Raw genomic sequence first — 22,367 nt, 5'->3', positions numbered from 1 at the left:
CTGGATCTGGCCCAAGGCCTATCTAGTCCAGCATCATGTTTCACACAGTGGCCCACCAGATGCCTTTGGGAGCCCATAGGCAAGAGGTGAGGACATGCCCTCTCATCTGGTGTTGCTCCCCTACAACTGGTATTGAGAGGCATAGTGTCTCTGAGGTTGGAGGTGGCCTATAGCCACCAGACTAGTAGCCATTGATAGACTTGTCCTCCATGAATTTGCCTAAGCCCCTTGAGGTTATAACAAACGAGTTGTTAGGAACAACAAAGGCCATCCAAGCTGTGACCATCACCACATCCCATGGCAAAGAATTCCATCATTAATTATACGTTGCGTGAAAAACCTCTTGTTGGTTCTAAATTTCCCGGCCTTCCAGTTCATGGAATGACCCCTGGTTCTAGTGTTGTGAGAGAGTGAGAAAAAATTCTCTCTGTCCACTTTCTCCATTCCATGCATAATTTTATACACCTCAGTCATATCTCTCCTTCGTTGCAGTGGTTTTCCAAGGTTTCAGACAGCACTCTCTCCCAGCTCTATCTGGAAATTCTCGGGAGTGAACCTGGGACCTTCTGCATGCCATCATGCAGATTCTCTTCCACTAAGTGATAGCCCCATCCCCTAATACCTTAGAGTGCTCACATGCAAACCCCCATCCAAATACAAATGAAGACAGATCCTGCTTAGTAAAGGGGACAATTTCTGCTAGCTACCACAAGACCAGATCCTCTCTGTTCAGCTGCTTGGATTTGCTATGTCTGTTTAGGCTTTGGAAAACAGATTAGACACTGGAAATAATGTAAAATGTTTTTGCTTTTCTTTTTAGCTTTGCTTTGTTCAAACTTGCAAAGGAGTATTATTATTTCCCTTGACGTTTATTCTGGCGAGCTGATTTCAGCTTACCAGTGTAGGAGTCAATAACACTGAATGCTTGTCTTGCTGGGAGTCAAGTGCTGATGACTTTGAAGTCAGCAATTCTGAAGGGCTTTCTATGCAGTCTCGATCATCAGAGAGCAATTTCTTTTTCCTGAGGCAAATTCTGCATTAATGCAGTTGCTGATCAAATTGAGGAAGAAGCTTGGCATGAGGCAACTTTGGAGCTTTCCTGGTTTTCCCTCAAGGATCATCACCGGTCTGGACTTCCCACCCCCACCCCCTCAAGAAAACCCCAAATTAGGAAAAGGAGTCTTATGAAAATATTTTTTTGCTGCTGCTGCCTACCACTGTGCTTCTTTTGGGGCATTCTCATTGACAAATCTGTTCTTGGTAGAGCTGTGCACAGTTCTCATTTCAGAGGGTATTTTTCTGAGGGCCACTGCACAACTACATATGAGTATAGGTTACACAGAACTGTCTTATGTACTGATGATTATTAATGATGATTATTATTAATAGCTGTTCCTGTTATTATCCTGCTTTCCTTATGAAAATAAACAACAGGCAGCTAGAAGTACAAATAGAGACAATAATAACAAAACATAAGAACACAGATCCCTTCCCCACTAAAAATCTACATAAAAGCAGCTGTCTAAGACCTGATAAAATCATTCAAAAGCTTTAAGGAGCAAAGGTATTTTTCAGTTGTTTATAAATAGCTAAAATGGGAGCTGGCATTCCTCACTCAGGAAAGAATTGCAAGCCATGATCTGCTGCTGTAACAGCCCTGGTCAACATCCTGACTAATGCTGCTTTTACAAAATGGTATTGTGCTGGATAGCTCCTTGCACTAATCTGGGGCTTGCACTCCCAAGTTGTGTTGTGCCAGCAAAGGGGTTCCCAGCCAGTGGTCCTCCAGATGTTGCTGAACGACAACTCGCAGCATCCCCAGCCACAATTTTTTTAATGCGAGTTGTCGTTCAGCCACATCTGGAGCACAGGCACAGGCTGGGAACCCCCTGTGCTAACGCAAACATGTTTGCATTTGCAAGGCAAGGGTTTGCGACTTGTGGCACACTTCATGTGTTTTTCAGGGAACTTTTGCATAATGGTGCAGTTAGGAACATAGGAAGCTGCCATATACTGAGTCAGACCATTGGTCTATCTAGCTCAGTATTGCCTTCACAGACTGGCAGCAGCTTCTCCAAGGTTGCAGGCAGGAATCTCTCTCAGCCCTATCTTGGAGAAGCCAGGGAGGGACCTCGGGACTTTCTGCTCTTCCCAAAGCGGCGGCTCCATCCCCTGAGGGGAATATCTTGCAGTGCTCATACTTCTAGTCTCCCTTTCCTATGCAACCAGGGTGGACCCTGCTTAGCTAAGGGGACAAGTCATGCTTGCTACCACAAGACCAGTTCTCCTCTACAAACAACCAGTTCTGAATGTCCCTGTGGTTTAGCGCTGTGATGCGATCTTCTTGTTCAACTTCTAGCTCAACTTCATTCATTACACAAGTGCAGCACTAGCCAGGACATTGCCCCTATCTCTGGTGCATGCCAAACTCAGTGAAAAGTGGGCCAGAGAACAGTAGTACATCATATTTCACCTGATGTACAATAGATCTGGCCATTGTTCCCTCTTGACTATTATTAGCTACGTGAACTGGCAGCAGCTCTCCAGGGTTTCAGTAAAGACCTTCCCCAGTCCTGCTGCCTATGATACCTTAAGTGCAAATGCCAAGAATTGGACTCAGCTAATCTACATTAAATGTTTGTGTTCTCCAGCTCTGCTGTAGTACCTCCCCTGCATGTTTCTGGCGTGTTGCATGTGCAAGGTGGAAAAAGGTTGTGTACACACTCCAAATGTTACAGGTTAAACTTGTTTAGCTTCTTGGTCTAGGGGTCCAATTCTTTCTCAGGATGTAAGAGGTCCCAGGTTGAAGTCCCAGACAACGATTCACCTTGGGAGCTCATTCCCAAGGTCCCAAGAGCCAGCATAGCATAGTGGTTAGAGTGTTGGACTAAGGCCGAGAAGACCCGAGTTCGAAACCTCATTCAACCATGAACCACTCAACCCCATTCAACCACTGGGTGACTCTGGGCCAGTCATGTATCTGTCAGCCTAACCAACCTCACAGGGTTGTTATGAGGATAAAAATAACCATGTACACCACTCTGAGCTTCTCAGAGGAAGAGCGGGGTATAATTGTGAAAATAAAATAAATTCCTGAGTGGGGATTTGAACCCAGGTCTCCCTGGTATAGTCCAACATTCTAGCCATTATACCACATTGATTCAGGGATAACCATCGTCAATTAGAAGGTTCATGCATTTTCCCAGCTGGTATGAATGAAGGTCCAAAAATCAATATCAGTAATTATTTATGCAAATATTATGTAGCACACAAAACTAATGTGTGCAGAGGAAAGCATACTTTTTGTTATTGTTGTTTCTTGAGTTATTTACTAGGGATATTCAGACATTCATCCTAGCGTTTCACAGTTTTTTTGAAAAACAATTTCATAAAGTATGCTAGTCATACCAGAATTATATTAAGTATCATCAGCGGCAGCAGCAAAAAGCTAACCTCTGTTTTACTTTTAAGCATCACACCTAGGAAGTTTGATGTTGTTCAAGCATCCAAAGGACAAAACATTGGAACAGTCACAGCTGACATTGGAGATTTAACCTTAAGCAAAAGGGGAAGAAGAACATCGTTTACTTTCAGGAAAGTGAGGAGAAGCCCATGCAATTGCTGTAAGTTTAACTAACCTCATGCTTAGTGCAAATTAGGTATATTTTAGTGGGAATAATTTATAGCGGCATTGGGTTTCTCGTTAATGATCTCATTTTATCCTATGAGGGAGGTCATTGAATATTTCCATTGTACATAAGGGGAGTTGTGCCAGGTTTACCCTTAGGATTGATTACTGTATCTGGAGTCCACAGATAGCCTTGCATCTATTATACCTGGATGTAGAATATTTGGTAGAATCCTTTTGTCTTTCGTGGTTTTTTTCTTTCAAGCTTATTAATGAAAGTTTATTTGAAAACAAGTGAATTTTGGCCCGTTGAATAACGGGCGCTAGTAACGGCGCTCCTGGCCCCCCGCCGCCATTCCCCCTCCCTCCGCCGTCCGGCCGCCCTCCCAGCTCCTTTGTGTCCCCCCCCCACCTTTAAGGGCCAAATCGGCCCAGGGACTTGCCCCCACCAGGCCGGGGAGACGGAGGCCGGGACCGGGGGTGGAGCGGAGGCCATGTAACTTTTTAAAAAATTGCTTCCGCCGCCGACGCCGCCGACCCTCCCTCCCAGCTGCCGAGTCCCCCTTACCCTGGCCGGCTGCTGTCGGCCGAAGGGAGTCCTTAATTTAAGAGGCAGAGAGGAGCTCGCAAGCAGAGCTCCTCTCTGTGCAAAGCCTCTTCCCGAACTGCCGCTTTGGGCGCAAGGGACGCAAGCGCCCAAAGCGGCAGTTCGGCAAGAAGCTTTGCACAGAGAGGAGCTCTGCTTGCGAGCTCCTCTCTGCCTCTTAAATTAAGGGCTGTCTTCGGCCGACAGCAGTCGGCCAGGGTAAGGGGGACTCGGCAGCTGAGAGGGAGGGTGGGCGGTCAGCGGCGTCGGCCACGGGAGCAATTTTTTTAAAAGTTGCATGGCCTCCGCTCCGCCCCCGGCCTCCATCTCTTTCGGCCGAGGGGGCGGCTCTGCCGCCGCCTCGGTCAGTTTCCCCCGCAGCCGCTTCTCCGGCTTCTTCGGGGCGGCCGCTTCTGGCCGCCCAAGATGGCCGCCGGGTCCTGCCTTTCGTGCCTCCCTTGCCCTGTTCTGGCCATGCGCTTCGTGCATGCCCAGAACAGGCCAGGCACGAACGCACGCTTGGTGTCCGTCCACGGACGGACACCAAGCGTTTTATTAGAGAGGATGCAGCTGCAGTGCAGTTATCGCCTCACCAACCATGAGGGTTCTGTTCTGGCAAAACCTCACTGTTGGCAAATTTGCAGTTGGCGAGCAATTGAAATCAATGGGAATCAGGTGGTTAGGGGAACTGCGATCCCCAAAAGACCAAAAAAATCAAAGCAATCCCCCCCCCCAAATAATTCACCCGGAATCCCTTAAAATCAAGAATAAGCTAGAGGAGTAAGTAAATTGAACCTCTGGAAAATTTTGAGCCCCTCAAAATCACTTGAAGGCACTTTTGAACACCCCCCCCAACCCACTCATAATCACTAAATCGTGAGGAGTTGGCAGGGTCAGCAAGAGGAATGAGTGGATTAAACCTCTGAACCCCGCCAAATTGCGGAAACCACCCCCTATCATGGAAAAATCTTGCCAAACCGCAGATACTCGGATCACGGTTGTCGAGCCTGGTCACAATTTCCCAGGCACAGATACTCAAAACTGCGATTGGGGAAACCACCATTGGTGAGGGATGACTGTACATCTTGTGAGCAAAGGTTCCTATCTTGTAGCCTCCAGATGACACACCCATAGCTCAAGCACATTCCTTAGAATAAGGGTCTTAAAGTAAGTTTTCTGAATGCAGCATAGGTCTAGCTATGCACTCCCTAGAGAGCACCTGTTGTACCAGGACTAGTCGATATCCTACCTTTGATTTGCTTCCTGTGATGTAGACTGCGGAAATTGAGATTTGTATTTTGTGATCAAATAGTACACCCATGCAGGAATGGTCCTGTACAGTGCATAAGAGTGTGCTTATTTTTGTTACCCTTGCCCTCGCCATCTTGCCCCTTACGAATCTCTTCACTGATTTAAACTTGCCTTCTGCAGTTGCACTGTCTTGAACTGGTGCAGGTGTAACTCTGGTTCCTTGAGAACCATAGTTTGCAAATTGGAAGGCAGCCCGGGTGGTATGCATTCCTTCCCTGCTTCCCTCTCCAGAGTGAAATTTTCCCTCTCTTTCCTTGTTGGCATTAACCATTGTTTGGAGTCACATGTCCACTAATATAAACCATGGTCAATTTACTATCCTACCCTTATAGACCAGAAATTGGATAGTACTTGTAGTGGGCTGCAACCATGGTTATGAGAGAACCTGGTTAGGATAACCAAGGTTAGCACTGGTGCACATGTAACTCTAAACTAAAGTTAACACTGACAAAGGATGCAAGGGAGGACTTTTTCTGCAGGGGGCAGGCACACATTCCTGAGGATGACCCCAAGTTTGCAAACCAGAGTTTATTATTTTGTCTGTCTGTTTGTTTGTTTTCTTTATATACCTCTTGACTCCAGCGTCTCTAGGCAAAAGCAAATACAATAAAGCAAAATAAAACAACCATTAAAACAGCAATTTAAAACATTCATAGATTACTAAAAGCCAGGCTGTAGTTTGCAGGAAGCCTGTGTTGTATTTGTCCAAGACTCACAACTTGCACTTTGTGACTTATCTCCTAATTCTACTGCCCCTACTTGCATGTGAGACCAGGGTATTACCAAAAATCAGGAAATAATAATTTGCTGCTAATCATGGATAATTTGACAAATTTGTAGCAAAGCAACACTGGCTATAATTTGACTGTAGCAATAGCATAATGACTATTTCTTTCAAATATTAATATTTGCTATTCATTTAGACCAGAATTCAGAAAAGCCTGTGCACACATGCAAACTGATTTTGCACATACTTGGTGAATGTCGACTGCCAATTTTCCTTTGAGGTGCCAGTCAGGAAGATTCCTAGATGTTTTGGGGAGGGTGCAATGGACTGCAATCTAAGGGAGAGCAGAAAAGCTTCCATATGGCACAACCTGTGGCATTTTGGATCAGTGTTCGCTCTAAGGCGTGTGCATATGTGCGGTCATGTGTTTTTTGGATATCCACTCAGTTAATTTTAGATCCCACTCAGGTTGAATCAGGAAGGCCCCACTCTGAATGCATGTGCACATACACTGCCTTGATACTGCTGCCCAGAACAAAACTCATTCCTCACACAGATGAAAAAAATTAGAGAGAACACTGCTTTGGATCCTGGTCATAATGTTTGTAACATAATGTTTGTAACTGCTAGGATGGGATGTAAACCCAGCTCCAGTCATGGTACTCTGCCCACAATAGCACCCTGAATCCAGTTGAAACTGATGGATACCATTTGAACTTGTCAAATGTTCAGGTTCAAGAAGAAGATCAGGTGAAGGTGCTGGCAATTTTCATTGCTGGAGTAACTAAACTTGCCTTCATTATTGTCTCTGTTCAGTCAATGCAATCAAAACAGAAACACTCTGGTTCTAAGCATCTGCATTTGTATTCCCTTACCAAAAATAATTATTCTCCTTTTTTCTAGCTTACCCTTCTGTATGTGACAGTCAGCATAAAGACACAGCACCCATGTTCCCTGCCAATGAGAGAGAAGCCTCAATGCTAGAGGAAAAGTTTGTCCATGAGGTTTATGAAGAGATTGCCAGGCATTTCAGCAGCACCAGACATAGCCCATGGCCACGAGTAGTTGAATTCCTGAGGGCTTTACCATGTGGGGCTATAGTGGCTGACGTCGGTTGTGGCAATGGAAAGTATTTAGGAGTCAGCCCGAACTTGTATATGGTAAGGCACCATGTTGTTTGCATTTCTCCCTGCTTTTAGTCTGCTAGTTCTGTTGCCTTGGTTCACTTTTCTTCCTGTTCACTTTCTTTCCCCCTCGGGTCTCTCTTCAGCAACTTCTCCTCAGTACCTTCTATTCAGCTTCCTCACCCCTCCATGTCCAGCTGATTTTTCTTCCCATCGCCCCCCCCCCCCGCCAGCATTCTCTGCTCCTCCCTTCACTTGCACTGCATTCCATAATGGCATAAGCCCTCTTCAGATGTTATAAGCAGGGACACAACTTGCATATAGCAAGGCACCTGAGAAGATGTCTGCAATCCCTGTCCCCACTGTGACTTCCTCAGAAACCCCATCCACCAGTTGCCTTTGTTTACAGTGTTTGCAGAGAGAAATGCTATAACTGTGCAGATTCTTCCCATGACTGGAAGACTGGGGTGCCCCAGCGTTCCGATCACAGATGGAATCTGTCCACCATTGCAGCGTTTGATCAGACCAATGCTGTAAGTGTGAGCAATGGGTGGGTGGGGCTTATGAGCGCATCAGTGCAGAGGAAGGGCTTCAGGGTGCTCAGGATTCTGTATTCGTGTGCAGCATCCTGTCCAATTTTGTCCAATTAAGAGTATTGTTTTTTGGTGGTTTTGATGGATGATCATGTTGAAAAATCCAAATTGATTTGAAAAGTCATGTAGTTTATGTTTGTGTAGTAGTAGGGCTGTTGTTTTAATTGCTAGTTCTAAGGCAAATATTAGGCCTAAGATTGTAACAATTATTGTGGAGAATTTTGTTACGGGGAATATGGTTATTGTTACAGCTTTAGTTGGTTGGGTTGTTAGGGTAATTAAAAGGCCTGCTACAATGCTTCCTGTTGCTAGTTGAAAGATAGGGTTAATTAAGATCAGACTGTTTTCATTTATTGGGGCAAGAGTTGTGTAGCGTACAACTCCCATTTGAACGAAGAAAATGATACATATGGTGTAGGTGGTTGTTAGGGCAGTTGTAGCTAGTGTGAGTGAGAGGGCTCAGGCATTTAAATGGGAGTTGTTTATTGTTTCAACAATTGTATCTTCTGAATAAAATCCGGCTAAGAAGGGAGTTCCTGTTATGACAAGGTTGCCAGTGGTTAAGCAAGCTGTGGTGATTGGAAGGGTTGTTTTTGTTGATCCTATTTTTTGGATGTCTTGTTCATCTCTTAAGTCGTGAATTATTGAGCTGGAGTAGAGAAATAGCATTGCTTTGAAGAAGGCGTGAGTTGAAATGTGGAAAAAAGCTAGTTGTGGTTGGTTTAGCCCAATCGTCGTTATTATTAGCCCTAGTTGATTTGGAAGCTATTCTCACATGCAGTAGAAACCAGGCTAAAGGAGCGCAGCCCGGTTCCACTGCATGTGAGAACCTCTGGGAGCCGCATGGCGGCAAACCCTCTTGGGTAGCCTGCCACTTAACCAGGGTCAAATGCTCAGGTGTCGCCGCAGCACGGCTCCATGCCGCAGTGAATCACGAGTAGCCCCTCTGGCATCAGGGGGCTCTCCAGAATGCCCTGCGCACTCGCACTTGAACCCCACCGCCCTGTGATGGAGCTGGTAATTGTCTGGGCGGCTGATCCAGTGCCCAGGGAGGGCTCCCTGCTTGTCTACGGGGAGAGTGGGTCAAGCCCATTCTCCCTGCAGCCCCGCCTTCTGATGTTGAGAAGGCAATGGTTTTTTAAATACCATTTTGAGTAAGGGCGCAGATGGCAGTGAATAGGGTTGTGATTGCCCCAAGGGAAAGGCACAGTGATAAGATTTTTGTATTCATTTCTAGAAGCAGGTGTAGTCAGATTAGTAGGAAAATGCCAGCTACTACTATTGTACTTGAATGGAATAGGGCAGACACTGGGGTTGGTCCTTCTGTGTCGGCAGGAAGTCATGGGTGGAGGGTGAATTGAACTGATTTTCCTATTGCTGCTCATGGTAGTCCTAAGAGTGGGCGTATTGGAAGTTTATTTGGTTCTGAGAGTAGTTCATGGATTTCTCAAGTGGATGTGTGTAAGGCTAATCATGAAATTGTTTCATGTTATGGGTTATATGGTTTCATATAACCCATTTGGTTGTAAATAACTGCTTGTAGTGCTGAAGAATTTGTGTCTGCATGGGTGAATCATCACCTGATTAGGGGAAATGATATTATTCCAACCCCCTCCCATCCGATAAAAAGTTGGAACACATTGTTCGATGTTACTAGTGTGAGTATTGCTAGTAGGAAGAGAAGATATTTGAGAAATGTGCTAAAGATTGAGTCTGTATACATGTACAAAGCAGCCAATTCTAGGATAGATCAGGTAATGTATAGGGCAATTGGGGTAAATGTGCGGGGGATATTGGTCTATGATAAAGCTAAGGTTGACGTTGAAGCTTGTAATGGCTATTCAGTTGAAATTGGTGATTGTGGCTTAAATCCCATAATTGTTTAGGGTTTGCAGTGGGGCTAGACTAGTGATGCATGCCGTTGTGATGGTCGTTTTCACGTGAGTCATGTTTCAGTTGTGGTTTTGTGGTGCAGGGTTTATTGTTGTTATAACTGGGAGGAGGAGAATTAAGAATCCCAGTTTTATGGTAGTATATAAGGTTATACATGTTCTGCACCAAGAATTTTGGCTCCCAAGACCAATGGATTAAGCTACTGTCTTTTGAAAGTGATGGGTCTTGGAGATTCAACCACAGAGGGCTTGGAATTAGCAGTTCTTTGTGTTCAAAACAACTCTCGGTTTGTAAGAAGGAGTGAGTTTCTATTTGTAGAGCCACAGTCTAATATTTTAATTGAACTATACTAACCAGTGTTAGCCAAAAATTAGTTTGGGCTTAGAAATTAATATTTCTAAGTAAATAATATTTCTAAATCCAGGTTATACATGTATTTATCCAAAAGAAAGAGGACTCTGAATTCAAGACGACCCTCCTATATTTAACAGGAAAGAACTGGGGAAAACCCTAATCTTTGATTTGGGCAAATATGGTACCCTGAAATCTGGAGCAAGCACAACTGGGTTGTGACACCCTACTAAAACTAAAGGGGGCTCTGGGACCTGAGCATGTCATCTTATTCAATTAGGCTAGGTCCCTGTGTCAAACTGTGTGACCCCTGGTTCAATTTAGGGGTCTCCTGTGCTAACCTGTCCTAGCTTGGATACTTCCTCTGCCTTGAAGTTCTTCCTCTGAGCGTGTCCTAAAAATTTCTTCTCTGTAGTTTAACAGAATAAATCCAGCCATTACAAACCCTGCCAGTTTGGCTGACTGTGCCGGAAATCATGCTAGCTTCATTGTCGCATAATGATACCTGGCTTAAGAAAGCTATATGTAATCATCTTCAGAAAAGCCAAGGAAATACGATAGCACGGAGAGCAAAGTGGCATTTTTCAGGTGGTGCTTGAAGATTAAAACACCAGGAGAGCTGCTTCAGCTTCAAACTACTTTTTTTTTTAACAGTTGCTGTTTAAAATGCCAGGCTGAAAAAAAGTACAATAATCTCCAGAGCAAGGGTGGAAAACGTCTGCCTTCCCAAGGGCCTCTCTGCTCTCCAGAGAGTGGTATGAAGGCTAACAGTTTTGCCACACAGATCAAGTCCCTTAGAGCTGGAGAAGTGCTATATTAAAGTCAGTGCCATCTTAGCAGTCAGGGTTCCACAGCTATAGGGTCTATACACCTGGCTGTATCAGAGGAAGCACTTTAAAAAGTGAGGCCCCCTCCATTTACTTACCTAGGACCAAAAACCATTTGGCTCTCGGGTATGGCATTGCATATATCAGGGAGTTGCTGCAATCTTTCTTCAGAGGGTAGATGCTCCATTTGAGGCTCTCTAGTTTAGAAAACAATGTGGTAGGGGATGAAAGAGGTTTATAAAATGAGATGAAAGTGGAACATTCGAATCCAGAGTCATCCAGTGAAACTGATTGTTTGTTTTGTTTATTTATTTAGCTAGCTAGCTAGCACATTTTTATACCGCCCTAACACAAGGTCTCAGGGCGGTTCACAACAAACAAATACTAAAAACAATTTAAAAATAATAATAAACAATCAAAAGTTTAAAAAATTAAAAAGTTAAAAAACTAAAAAGCTTGGGTAAAAAGATAAGTCTTTAGACCCCTTTTAAAAGCCACTAGAGATGGGGAGACTCTTATTCCCATGGGAAGTGCGTTCCAAAGTCTCGGGGCGACAACAGAGAAGGCCCGTCTCTGGGTGGCTGCCAAACGACATGAAGGTAGTCACAGACGAGCCTCCCCTGATGAACGTAGTGGACGATGGGGATCACGCAGAAGAAGACGCTCTCTTAAGTACCGTGGGCCTAAGCTGTTTAGGGCTTTATAGGTTATAACCAGCACTTTGTATTTTGCCCGGAAACCTATCGGCAGCCAGTGCAACTCCTGTAATATAGGAATAATATGGTCTCTTCAAGATGACCTGGAGACCAATCTGGCTGCCGCATTTTGTACTAATTGTAGTTTCCAGACTACGTACAAAGGCAGCCCCACATATAGAGTGCATTGCAGTAATCAAGTCTGGAGGTTACCAGCAAGTGTACTACTGTTTTGAGATGAACTTCAAGAAACGGACGCAGCTGGCGTATCACCCGAAGCTGATAGAAAGCGCTTCTGGCCACTGCCTCAACCTGGGAAACCAGGGAGAGGTGTGGATCCAGAAGCACTCCCAGACTGCGTACCTGTTCCTTCTGAGGAAGTGTGACCCCATCTAGAACAGGTAGATCAATATCGCTTCCCGAGTGACGACTGCGCACAATAAGTACCTCCGTCTTGTCTGGATTCAGTCTCAGTTTGTTATCCCTCATCCATCCCATTACTGCTTCCAAGCAGGCATTCAGGGAGGCTATGCCTTCTCCTGATGATGTTGACATGGAGAAATAGATTTGGGTGTCATCAGCATACTGATAACACCCAGCACCAAATCTCCGGATGATCTCTCCCAACGGTTTCATGTAGATATTAAAAAGCATTGGAGACAGTATGGAGCCCTGAGGGATCCCATATAAAAGCTCAGATTTTGAAGAGCAGCAATCTCCAAGCGACACCATCTGGAATCTGCCAGAAAGGTAGGAGCGGAACCACTGTAAAGCAGTGCCTCCCACCCCCAACACTCTCAGACGTTCCAGAAGGATACTATGGTCGATAGTATCGAAAGCCGCCGAGAGATCCAAAAGGACCAAAAGAGTCACACTGTCCATTCCCAATTGGAGATCATCCATCAGGCCGACCAAGGCAGTCTCCACCCCATAGCCCGCCCGAAAACCAGTTTGAAATGGGTCTAGATAATCAGTTTCCTCCAAGACCGCCTGGAGCTGGGAGGCCACCACCCTCTCAATCACCTTGCCCAACCATGGGAGGTTGGAGATAGGCCTGTAGCTATTAAACTCTGAGGGGTCCAAGGCAGGCTTCTTAAGAATAGGTCTAATAATTGCCTCCTTTAAACAAGGAGGCATCCTGCCCTCCCTCAGAGAGGTATTTATAATTGCCACCAGGCTCTCCACAACAACCCCCTTGCCAGATAGTATAAGCCATGTTGGGCAAGGATCAAGCAGACAGGTGGTAGGACACACCGTTCCGAGCAGCTTGTCCACATCCTCAGGAGTCACAAACTGAAATTGATCCAGTCTAACCACACAAGAGGAGTTGCTGGATACCTCTGCATCTGACACTGCGATAACTGTGGAGTCTAAATCTAGATCTAGATCAACCCGAATACAAGAGACTTTGTCCACAAAAAACTCATTAAAAGCATCACAGCGGGCAACTGATGGTTCCAAATTCGGATTCAGGGGAGTAGGGGGCCCTTCTAGCCCCCTCACAACCCTGGATAGCTCCGCTGGACGAGAGCCTGTGGAAGCAATACGGGCAGAAAAGCAACACTTCTTTGCTGAACGTATAGCCAGAGCATAGATCTTTAAATGTGCTCTATGTTGTAATCTGTCGTATTCGAGTCGAGTCTTCCTCCACTTGCGCTCCAGGCATCTACCTTGCTGCTTCAGCTCCCGTAGATCTTCCGTATACCAAGGAGTCATTTTTGAAGCAGGTCGGAGAGGACGCTTAGGAGCGATCATGTCTACTGCCCTGGTGAGCTGATTATTCCAATTCTCCACCAGGGCATCAACCTGATCGCCAGCAGGGCCAACATTAAATCCTTCCAAGGCTTCTTGGAATCTTATTGGATCCAATAACCTTTTTGGACGGACCATTCTAATAGGTCCCTCACCCCTGCAGAGGTGGGACGCAACTGTGAATCCGACCTTAACCAGATGGTGGTCCGTCCATGACAATGGGGAGATCACAGGAGTCCCCACCCACGGAATACAACCCTGATCAGAATGAAGGATCAAATCAAGAGTATGACCAGCAACATGTGTCGGTCCAGAGACCACTTGGGATAGGCCCATAGTTGTCATGGCCACTATGAACTCCTGAGCTGCACCAGACAACCCAGTCCCAAAGTGGATATTGAAGTCCCCCAGCACCATAAGCCTGGGGGACTCCAACACCAAACCTGAGACCAAGTCCGCGAGCTCAGTTAGGGACTCTGTTGGGCAGCGGGGTGATCGGTACACCAACAGAAGTCCCAATCTATCCCTGGTCCCCAAATGTACGTACACACATTCAATATGATCAGACGCTCTGATCGGGATCCTGGTAAGGGAGATATTATCCTTAAAGACCACAGCTACTCCACCTCCCCGCCCACACTCCCTTATCTGCTCCTCTACAGAGTACCCTGGAGGGAGAAGCTGGGCCCAAACTGGGCCCCCAGCCTCCCCTAACCAAGTCTCTGTGATACACACCAGGCCAGCCCCTTCATCCCTGATCAAGTCATGGATTACTTCAGATTTGTTTTGTACTGACCTGGCGTTACAAAGGAGCAAGGCAAGGTTCTGCGGGTTGTTGGCACTACTCCCTAAGGTCAAAGAGCTGGCAGGGCAGCCAGGAGGGGAAACAGCTATTAAGTTTCTGATTTCCCTTCCCCTGCAACGGCCTGCTGACCTACCAACGTAACTTCTTCTATTCCCCACCATTACTGGGATTGCTGCATCGAGACCAATGGACACGCTCTCTGATCTCCCCATCTCCAGACAGGCTCCAAAACATTCAAAACAAATCTTACCCAAGCCTTATCTCAGCCGCCCCCCGCCCCCAACCCAAACAATACTGAAGCAGGGGGGATGGCCCTCACCCTCATTGCTCCCCGAAGTGGCTCCCCAAAGGGGCGACCCCCTTTGGTGCTGCCCCTTCAGTGACGGCTCCGCCACTGGCGGTCCTGCCGCCACTGGCAGTCTCCTAAGTAGCCCAGGGGCGGGCAGATGGAAGCCCAGGACCCCAGTCCTGCCAACACTCAGCTGTAACAGAGCTGGCCGGCCGTAGTCCCACAGGCAGGCAGCAGCAGCAGATGGCAAACAGATGACAAACAGCAGAGCAGCCACACCCAGCACAGGCTCTCACCCTGTGCCTCTTGCTGGTGGATGGTCTTGCTCCTCTGCTGGGCACGGGGAACAGGCAGCAGGCAGCTACAATCCCAGCCACTGGCAGTCTCCTAAGTAGCCCAGGGGCGGGCAGATGATTGGCAGGAAAGTTAGGACAAACAAAAAGAAGTGCTTCTTTATATGGCATGTTATTAATGTGTAGAATTTGCTGCCTCGGGATATGGTGATGGCCACTAGTTTTGATGGATTTAAAATGGGATTCATCAAATTCCTGGGTTCAAGAGTGTTTATTATGGTGTTTCCATTGTTTGAATGGAAGTGACCTGGGCTTGATAACATAAATTATTTCTGATGTGAGTCATCAAAGACAGAACTCTGAGCTTTAGCAAAACTGGTTTTTGCTAGAAATAGAGTGATTCAGGAGATGACTGCTCTTCTCACTGCAAGTGGAAGGTAACTCTAGGAATAACCTAGACTGGGTCAGGAGCAGGCAGTGGGTAATTTATAGGGGATTTCTTGATGTCAAAAGGAAAGGTCTGTTCTCTCCTTGGCCACATTTTCCCAGATAACTTAATATGGAACATAGGAAGCTGCCATATACTGAGTCAGACCATTGGTCCATCTAGCTCAGTATTGTCTACACAGACTGGCAGCAGCTTCTCCAAGTTTACAGGCAGGAGTCTCTCCCAGCCCTACCTAAGCACTATCTCGGGAAGAAAGATGACAGACTCATTGTGTCTGGTGAGAGAACTTTTTTACTCCTATACAGAATGAAAGTTGGAAAGGTCACCTCCTCTTATTGGATCAAGTTAAGGCCTTTGACAAAGTGAACCACAATTATCTGTGGACATGGTTGAAAGCTAAAGGTATACCACCCCTATTCGTTACTTGGATACAGCTGCTCTATACGAATGCAAAGGTGACACCACAGATTAATGGATGGCGGGGCGACCCGATCATTTTGCATTCGGGTGTCCACCAAGGATGCCCACTGAGCCCATTACTTTATGTTTTTGCCCTGGATCCGATCCTGATCAGGATTCAGAGAGAACCCCATCTGCAAAGGTGACACCACAGATTAATGGATGGCGGGGCGACCCAATCATTTTGCATTGCACTGAGCCCATTACTTTATGTTTTGGCCCTGGATCCTATCCTGATCAGGATTCAGAGAGAACCCCATCTGCAAGGACTCTCGGTCTCTATCCCTCCGCCCTGCGAGACCTTCTCGGGAGGGAGGAGGAGGGAGAGTGAGGGGATAGCCGAACCACCTGTCCTCAATGGTTCGATAAAAAAAATCTTGTCCTATTAAAAAAATAAATAAATCTTGTCCTATCTGGAGATGCCAGGGAGGGAACTTGGAACCTAGCTGTTCTTCCCAGAGCGGCCTCATCCCCTAAGGGGAATATCTTACAGTGTTCACACATGCTCACTGGCATCTCCCAGATGAGACTGGGAGAGATTCCTGCCTGCAACCTTGGAGAAGCCACTGCCAGTCTGTGTAGACAATACTGAGCTAGATGGACCAATGGCCTGACTCAGTATATGACAACTTCCTATGTTCCTATGTAGTCTCCCATTCACATGCAAACCAGGGTGGACCCTGCTATGAAGCAATGAAAATTGCTGATAGCTTCAGGTATTAGGCCTATTCCTTGTTTGTCTAATTGTAACTATAGGATAAAAAAGAATCTTGTGGCACTTTAAAGACTAACAATGTATTATAGCATAAGGTTTCATCGACTATAGTTCATGAAAATGTATGCTGTAATGAATTGTTAGTCTTTAGGGAGTCACAAGGTTGCTGTTTTTGCTAAGACTAACTGCAAACCTACATGGCTACCCCTCTTTAAGTGCCCCGAGGGGATTCAGACAGCAATTTCTGCCCTACCAAGTGCTGAATTTTAAGTAAACTAAATAGATCAGGGGTTCCTGACATTTGATCCTCATGTTGTTGGACTACAACTCCCATCCTTCCAGTCACAGCTGGAGATGATAGGAGTTATAGTCCAACAGCATCTGAGGACCTAAAACCGGGATCCCCTGAAGCAGATTATGGAACTAATCCAAATGTGTAGTTGACCACTTGCTTGGTCGCTTGTTGTTATTAAAAATGATCGCCAAATGAGCCCCCACCTTCCATCTTGACTTGTTTGCCAGTAAACCCCAGAGCATTTGTCAAGGAATCCTGGCATGTTCTGTGGTACGCATTCGGTTCACACAGACCGCTTGTTTGCTTTACTATTGCCCTGTGTGAATTGAATAGAACTCTACTCTCTCCTCCATCTGCACACTTGCAGGGAAAGATCAGCAGTTGTGGACAAGGTGGTCCTTCAGGGAAACTCTTACCTCCATCCCATTGCTGATCTCATGGAGAAGCCTCTGGTAAGGAGCAACATCAGCTGGAAACTATCCATTGAACATCTAAAAGAACATGTCATGATGTAGCCAACCCTGAACTCATGAGGCTCTGACTGACTTCTGGGGGGACCAGGGAAAGTGTTTTGTTTTGTTTTAAATTTCCTCCCCTTTCCCCCTTGCCACACTTTGTCTTTCAGATGTTCAGATTTCTCTCTCCAGCGAGAGAGAAATGTTCAGATTTCTCTCTCTCCTTTCATGCAAGAACTGGAGTCTGCAATGTAGTTAACATCCCTAACAAACTAATAATTATTTTCAAGCTGCAGCATTCAGGCATAATCACGCCTGCTTATAAATCAGTAGATTCCTTCTGGTTTAAAATAAATTGCTGGAAGCAGATGCATTATAATTCCAGACAGGATTTTTAAATAGCAACTTACATTTTATAAGTGAATAGAAAGAGCAGAGATAAACATGTCTGCCAATTATGATGATGATAATAATAAACCTTTCACTTTGAAAGACTCCCATGTTTTTACAATGTGCAGGGATAGAGGGAAAGAATTACTGCTGAAATGTTATTAGTATCTTGCAGTGGAGAACAGCAGCAGTAAATACGGAGCTGTAGTTTGTTAATGGGCTGGAAGGGTGGCAGCCAGGACAGTTGCTGAAATCAGTCCCTTCCTGTTTAGATCTCTCGGTTCAAGCTGCTCTAAAAGTTACGCAGGAGGGGGTGCCAGAATTCTGGGTTGTACCACTTCACTTTGCAGCAGGGAGGTTGCCGCCCCCCCCCCCCGCTAGTCAAAAAGAGGATTGTGCCTCACCCTTCTCCCTGATATACTAGGTGTTTTATCCCCCACCCCATGCAGGGAGTTTTTGACTGTGGGGAATTAAAAAGGGACAGCCCCTGCAGTCTGAAGAGGTGTACCCCATAATGCTAGCACCCCATCCTGCATAACTTGTAGAGCAGCTCTACCCTGGGAAACTAGACAGGGAGGAACTGGTCTCAGCAAAAACTGTCCTGGCTGCCATCCTAGGTGCAGACCATTAGCAAACCACTGCTCTGTATTTCTACTGCAGAACACTAGTAACATTTCTGCACACTGTAAAAACTTGGGAGTCTTTCAATGTGAAAGGATTATCATCATCTTCATTACTAATAGTACTATGATTTGCAGACATATTTATCTCTGCTCTTTCTATTCACTTAAAAATGTAAATTGGTATTACATACAGGGAGGGGTGATTTATTTTTAATATGAGGGGACATTACATTAAAAAAAGATGGTCTCCACCTGCAGTCTAAAGTATCATAGTCCAGAATTGTAACAATTCAACTTACTGCCTCATTCTGCACTATGAGGATTTGGTCTGCATATGCAGCAGAAAGATGTGGTAGAGCCCCGAGGTTATAAAGTGAACGGTACCATTTCAGACTACAGGCAAAAGGTAAAGTGTGCCGTCAAGTTGATTTTGACTCCTGGCACGCACAGAGTCCTGGTAAAAGAAACAGAGTCCTGGTAAAAGAAAAGTTACTAAAGAAAACAGGAGGGGTTTACTATTGCCTCCTCCTGTGCAGTATGAGATGATGCCTTTCAGCATCTTCTTATATCACTGCTGCCCAATATATCACCAGCGAGGATTCGAACTGGCAATCTTCTGCTTGTTAGTCAAGCATTTTCCTGCTGCGCCACAAGGTGCGGGGAACCGTATGTTTGAATGTTTCCTTATATTTAAAAACAAAAACAAAACCCTGCTAAGCCAAAACTAGCCAGACCCACTCCCTGCTGTGGTAGGTTTATACCTTCAGGGTTGTGTTCGTTGTGTTTTTGTTTTTGTTTTAAATATAGGGAATATTCAAAAACATGACCACCACCCCTCGCCTACAGTTTGAAGTGGTACAGTTTGTTCCACAACTCCAGGGTTCTACCACCTCATTCTGCTACACGTGTAAATGTGCCATGGGTGACTGTCTTCCCACAATTGTGAGCAGTTTGTGATACACTTCTTTTGGGGGGCGGCCCTAAAACAACACCTATGTTTATGCTTCCATATGTTGGCATTCCCAATATATTTGTGATGATGCTCCTATCTGGTATTTTTTTGAGGAAGCAAAAAAAAGTGAATCATTGTGAGTATGCGAATTAGAAGTGAGTGTTTGGGGTTTCAAGTCTCTTTGGAGTAACAGCTTGCATTGCAACACTTCATTTTACACATTCAGTGCAGTTTTAACCTGGGTCAACCAAATCTCAACCAAAGTTTCAACTAAATTTCTCAACAGTAGTACATGAGGGATAGCCAAACAGTGCTGAAATTATCAAAGGACATTTGAGGCAGCCTCAGTCATGGAACCTGGTGATGGATTTCTTGTGCTGGTGACAAGTCAAACAGCATTTGCTCTCGGGAACCTCTTATACCGTTCAGTCAAGACATTGTTTTATTACAACCAAAAAGGTAAAAGTTCTTGGAGACGAAGGGCTCAAAACAGCAGACAAAAGACAAAAAATAGGGAGTCCACTGGGAATATGACACCATGCTCCTTTTTTTGCCAGTGAGTGATGGACTTCTCAATTTAGACACAATGCCTTGTTTCCAAAAGGTGACGCAACTTTCTATGAGGGAAAACAAAACACTACGTGAAAGAAATGTTAAAGATCTGACTCAGAACAAATGAAGCAAGGGAATTTTGCTCTCTCTCTCACTGTGGCTGTGTGCTGTCATCTTTCTTGCTGTGTTTGTATGCATTTGCCAGAATTTAATTTGCTTCCTCGAGACTCTCATGCTATTAGTTATAGCTGAGATGTTCCTCTGGGGAGCCACATAATTTCATTTGGTGGCTGGGTTTCAAAATTAGATGTAGTTCTCTCTCCATCAGCTTTCTGATAAGTTGCATCAATCAGGCTTCAATGGACTTAAATAGTCTAATTCTACCAGGTGGAGTTAGTTATTGTCAGGCAAAGCTAAATGACCACAGTTGTCTCTTGGTCCTTTCTGTTCCCTGAGGTTGGGGGGATAATTAGACTATCATGGATTGCGGGTTCCCTGATAATTATCTTTTGCTTCTTTCGGTCTCTGTTGCTAACTTGATAATAGAAATAAATGTGGCTGCTGGTGAAATGAGACCACATGTTGGGGTAAAACCATAGGACTCTTGAGGATATTAAAAAAATGTGGACCCTTGGAGATATTTTTAAAAAGGAGGAACAGGAACCATCTTTCTGTTTCTCCCTGTTGGGAATGGACCATCCCATTTTACTAAATAATCACAAACCCCCAACATTTTTTTCTGTCCCATCCCAGTCTGTCACCTTGTATCAAGTCCCTCAGCTCAATTCTTAAGCCCACCTGGATTATATTTTTAGTCAAGGAAGGCCCGATTTGGATGATGCATTCTGATCTGCTGCTCCCATGTGATTAAGACTCAAACACACAAGTCTTCCCTACCATAATGTGCCATTCCTTACCCTTGTGGGTAGTGGTCGGGTTGAACTGCCCCCCAACTCACACTTCAGTATTTGTATTGGAGCGGATGCAGAGCGGCAGTTCAGATGAATCATGCCCTCATGCAGTTAAGGAATAATGGGGCAGATGTGCATGTCCACAGTGTATTTACATCTTAATCGCATGGGAGCAAGGCTGGTCAGAAAGTGTTGTCTGAACTGGTTCTTTGGGATTTTTGGTGGTCATATTCATGTAGTGTAGCTGTGTTTTGAATGTACCCCTGCTTGGTGAGGTTCAGTAGCTGGAAAGTGATTAACCTTTTTCCACAGCTTGGTAAATACCCATTTCACCATATGGAGCAGCATTCAGAAAAGAGTTTTGTCTCACGTTGGCTTTTTCACCTCAGGAAGGATTGAAAAGGCCTGGCTTTAGAATCCAGATAAACTCCTTGTATGCCATCCTTGGGGGCCAACTATCCCTCCCCGTGACTTCTCCCCATGACTAGACTTTTGACACACTAGTGACCTAGGTAAGATTCTGAACTGCCTCCCTCCTGCAGCACCAGATCCTGAAGCTGCTCCTCCATCTTGCTTTGACCCTGTGGCTCATGTGTGACCCTGTGGCTCATGTGTGACCCTGTGGAGAGGAGAGCTGGTCTTCTGGTAGCAAGCATGACTTGTCCCCATAGCTAAGCAGGGCCTGCCCTGGTTGCATATGAATGGGAGACTTGATGTGTGAGCACTGCAAGATATTCCCCTCAGGGGATGGAGCCACTCTGGGAAGAGCAGAAGGTTTCAAGTTCCCTCCCTGGCTTCTCCAAGATAGGACAAGATTTTTTTTTTATAGGACAAGATTTTTTTTTTGAACCAACAAACTACCAAAGCATACAGTACGTTGCCAAAGCACAATTATATACAAAGTGGTTGTTTGTACATGATATATCTACAAAGATTTACACACAAGGATTTGGAAACCCACAAAGTTATGAAGTATATGCAGGTAGTACTGTAACTCAGGGGTGGGGGATTTCAAGGCACATCAGGTAATCGGGGGGTGGGGTGTTATGTCCAATGTCCATTTCCACAATTTGTCCCATTGCTGTTTAGAAGAGATACTCTTGTCTTTTTGCACATAACCATACAAACTTTTCCAGAAGAGATTTACTGTCTCATCTGCGTGAACCTCTTGGTCGCGTCTTCCCTCCCTATTCCTATGCAGGAGCATTGCATAAATGACATACAGCTTTACTAACCTGATTACGAGGAGGGGAACGTTCCAATTCCCTAGTATGAGGGCACCCGTTCCGTCCCGTTTCCTTGAAGGTTTCTTTCTGGGACCTCAAAAAGAGGTTCTATCGCTCAAACCCGAGGTTAGTTCTTCCCAAGTCTGTTTTTCCAAATCAGGCCACTCTAACAGCTTGCTTACTCCCTGCCACACTCCTTTGGCTACCACACACTCTTTTAAGAAATGTGAGTGGGTTTCCCTGAATGTTTTGCCTTTTTGGGGACTTTTTTCTCTTTAAAGAGAGTGATAGGGTGATCGGGTTGCAACAAGTACTGTGAAGTGTGGTATTTGTAGCATTTACGTTCTAAATCAGGTTTTAAGAAACCCACTTCTAGAATCTCTCCATAAATTGTTTTCCTTAGCTGCTTAACTGAGGAGGATCCTTTAAATAGATCCGGTTCAACCTTCCATTTTTTAAGTGTGAAT

General features: G+C 45.3%; 1 protein-coding gene across 4 annotated transcripts in view; it reads left to right on the top strand.

Annotated features, from left to right (window-relative positions):
• ALKBH8 (alkB homolog 8, tRNA methyltransferase) overlaps window positions 1-22,367 on the top strand; it is an 88,671-nt gene that overhangs the window by 54,456 nt on the left and 11,848 nt on the right. For all 4 annotated transcript variants that reach the window (XM_053311495.1, XM_053311496.1, XM_053311494.1 and 1 more), the window contains 2 exons: window positions 3,472-3,623; window positions 7,156-7,412. In XM_053311495.1, the coding sequence (XP_053167470.1) occupies window positions 3,472-3,623; window positions 7,156-7,412 (409 nt within the window). The remainder of the gene's footprint in view (window positions 1-3,471; window positions 3,624-7,155; window positions 7,413-22,367) is intronic.

The sequence above is a fragment of the Hemicordylus capensis genome, chromosome 3 (genome assembly GCF_027244095.1).
Source record: "Hemicordylus capensis ecotype Gifberg chromosome 3, rHemCap1.1.pri, whole genome shotgun sequence".
NCBI classification, from domain to species: Eukaryota; Metazoa; Chordata; class Lepidosauria; order Squamata; family Cordylidae; genus Hemicordylus; species Hemicordylus capensis.
Note: the sequence above shows the minus strand (reverse complement) of the source record. Positions and strands in the feature narration are given on the sequence as shown.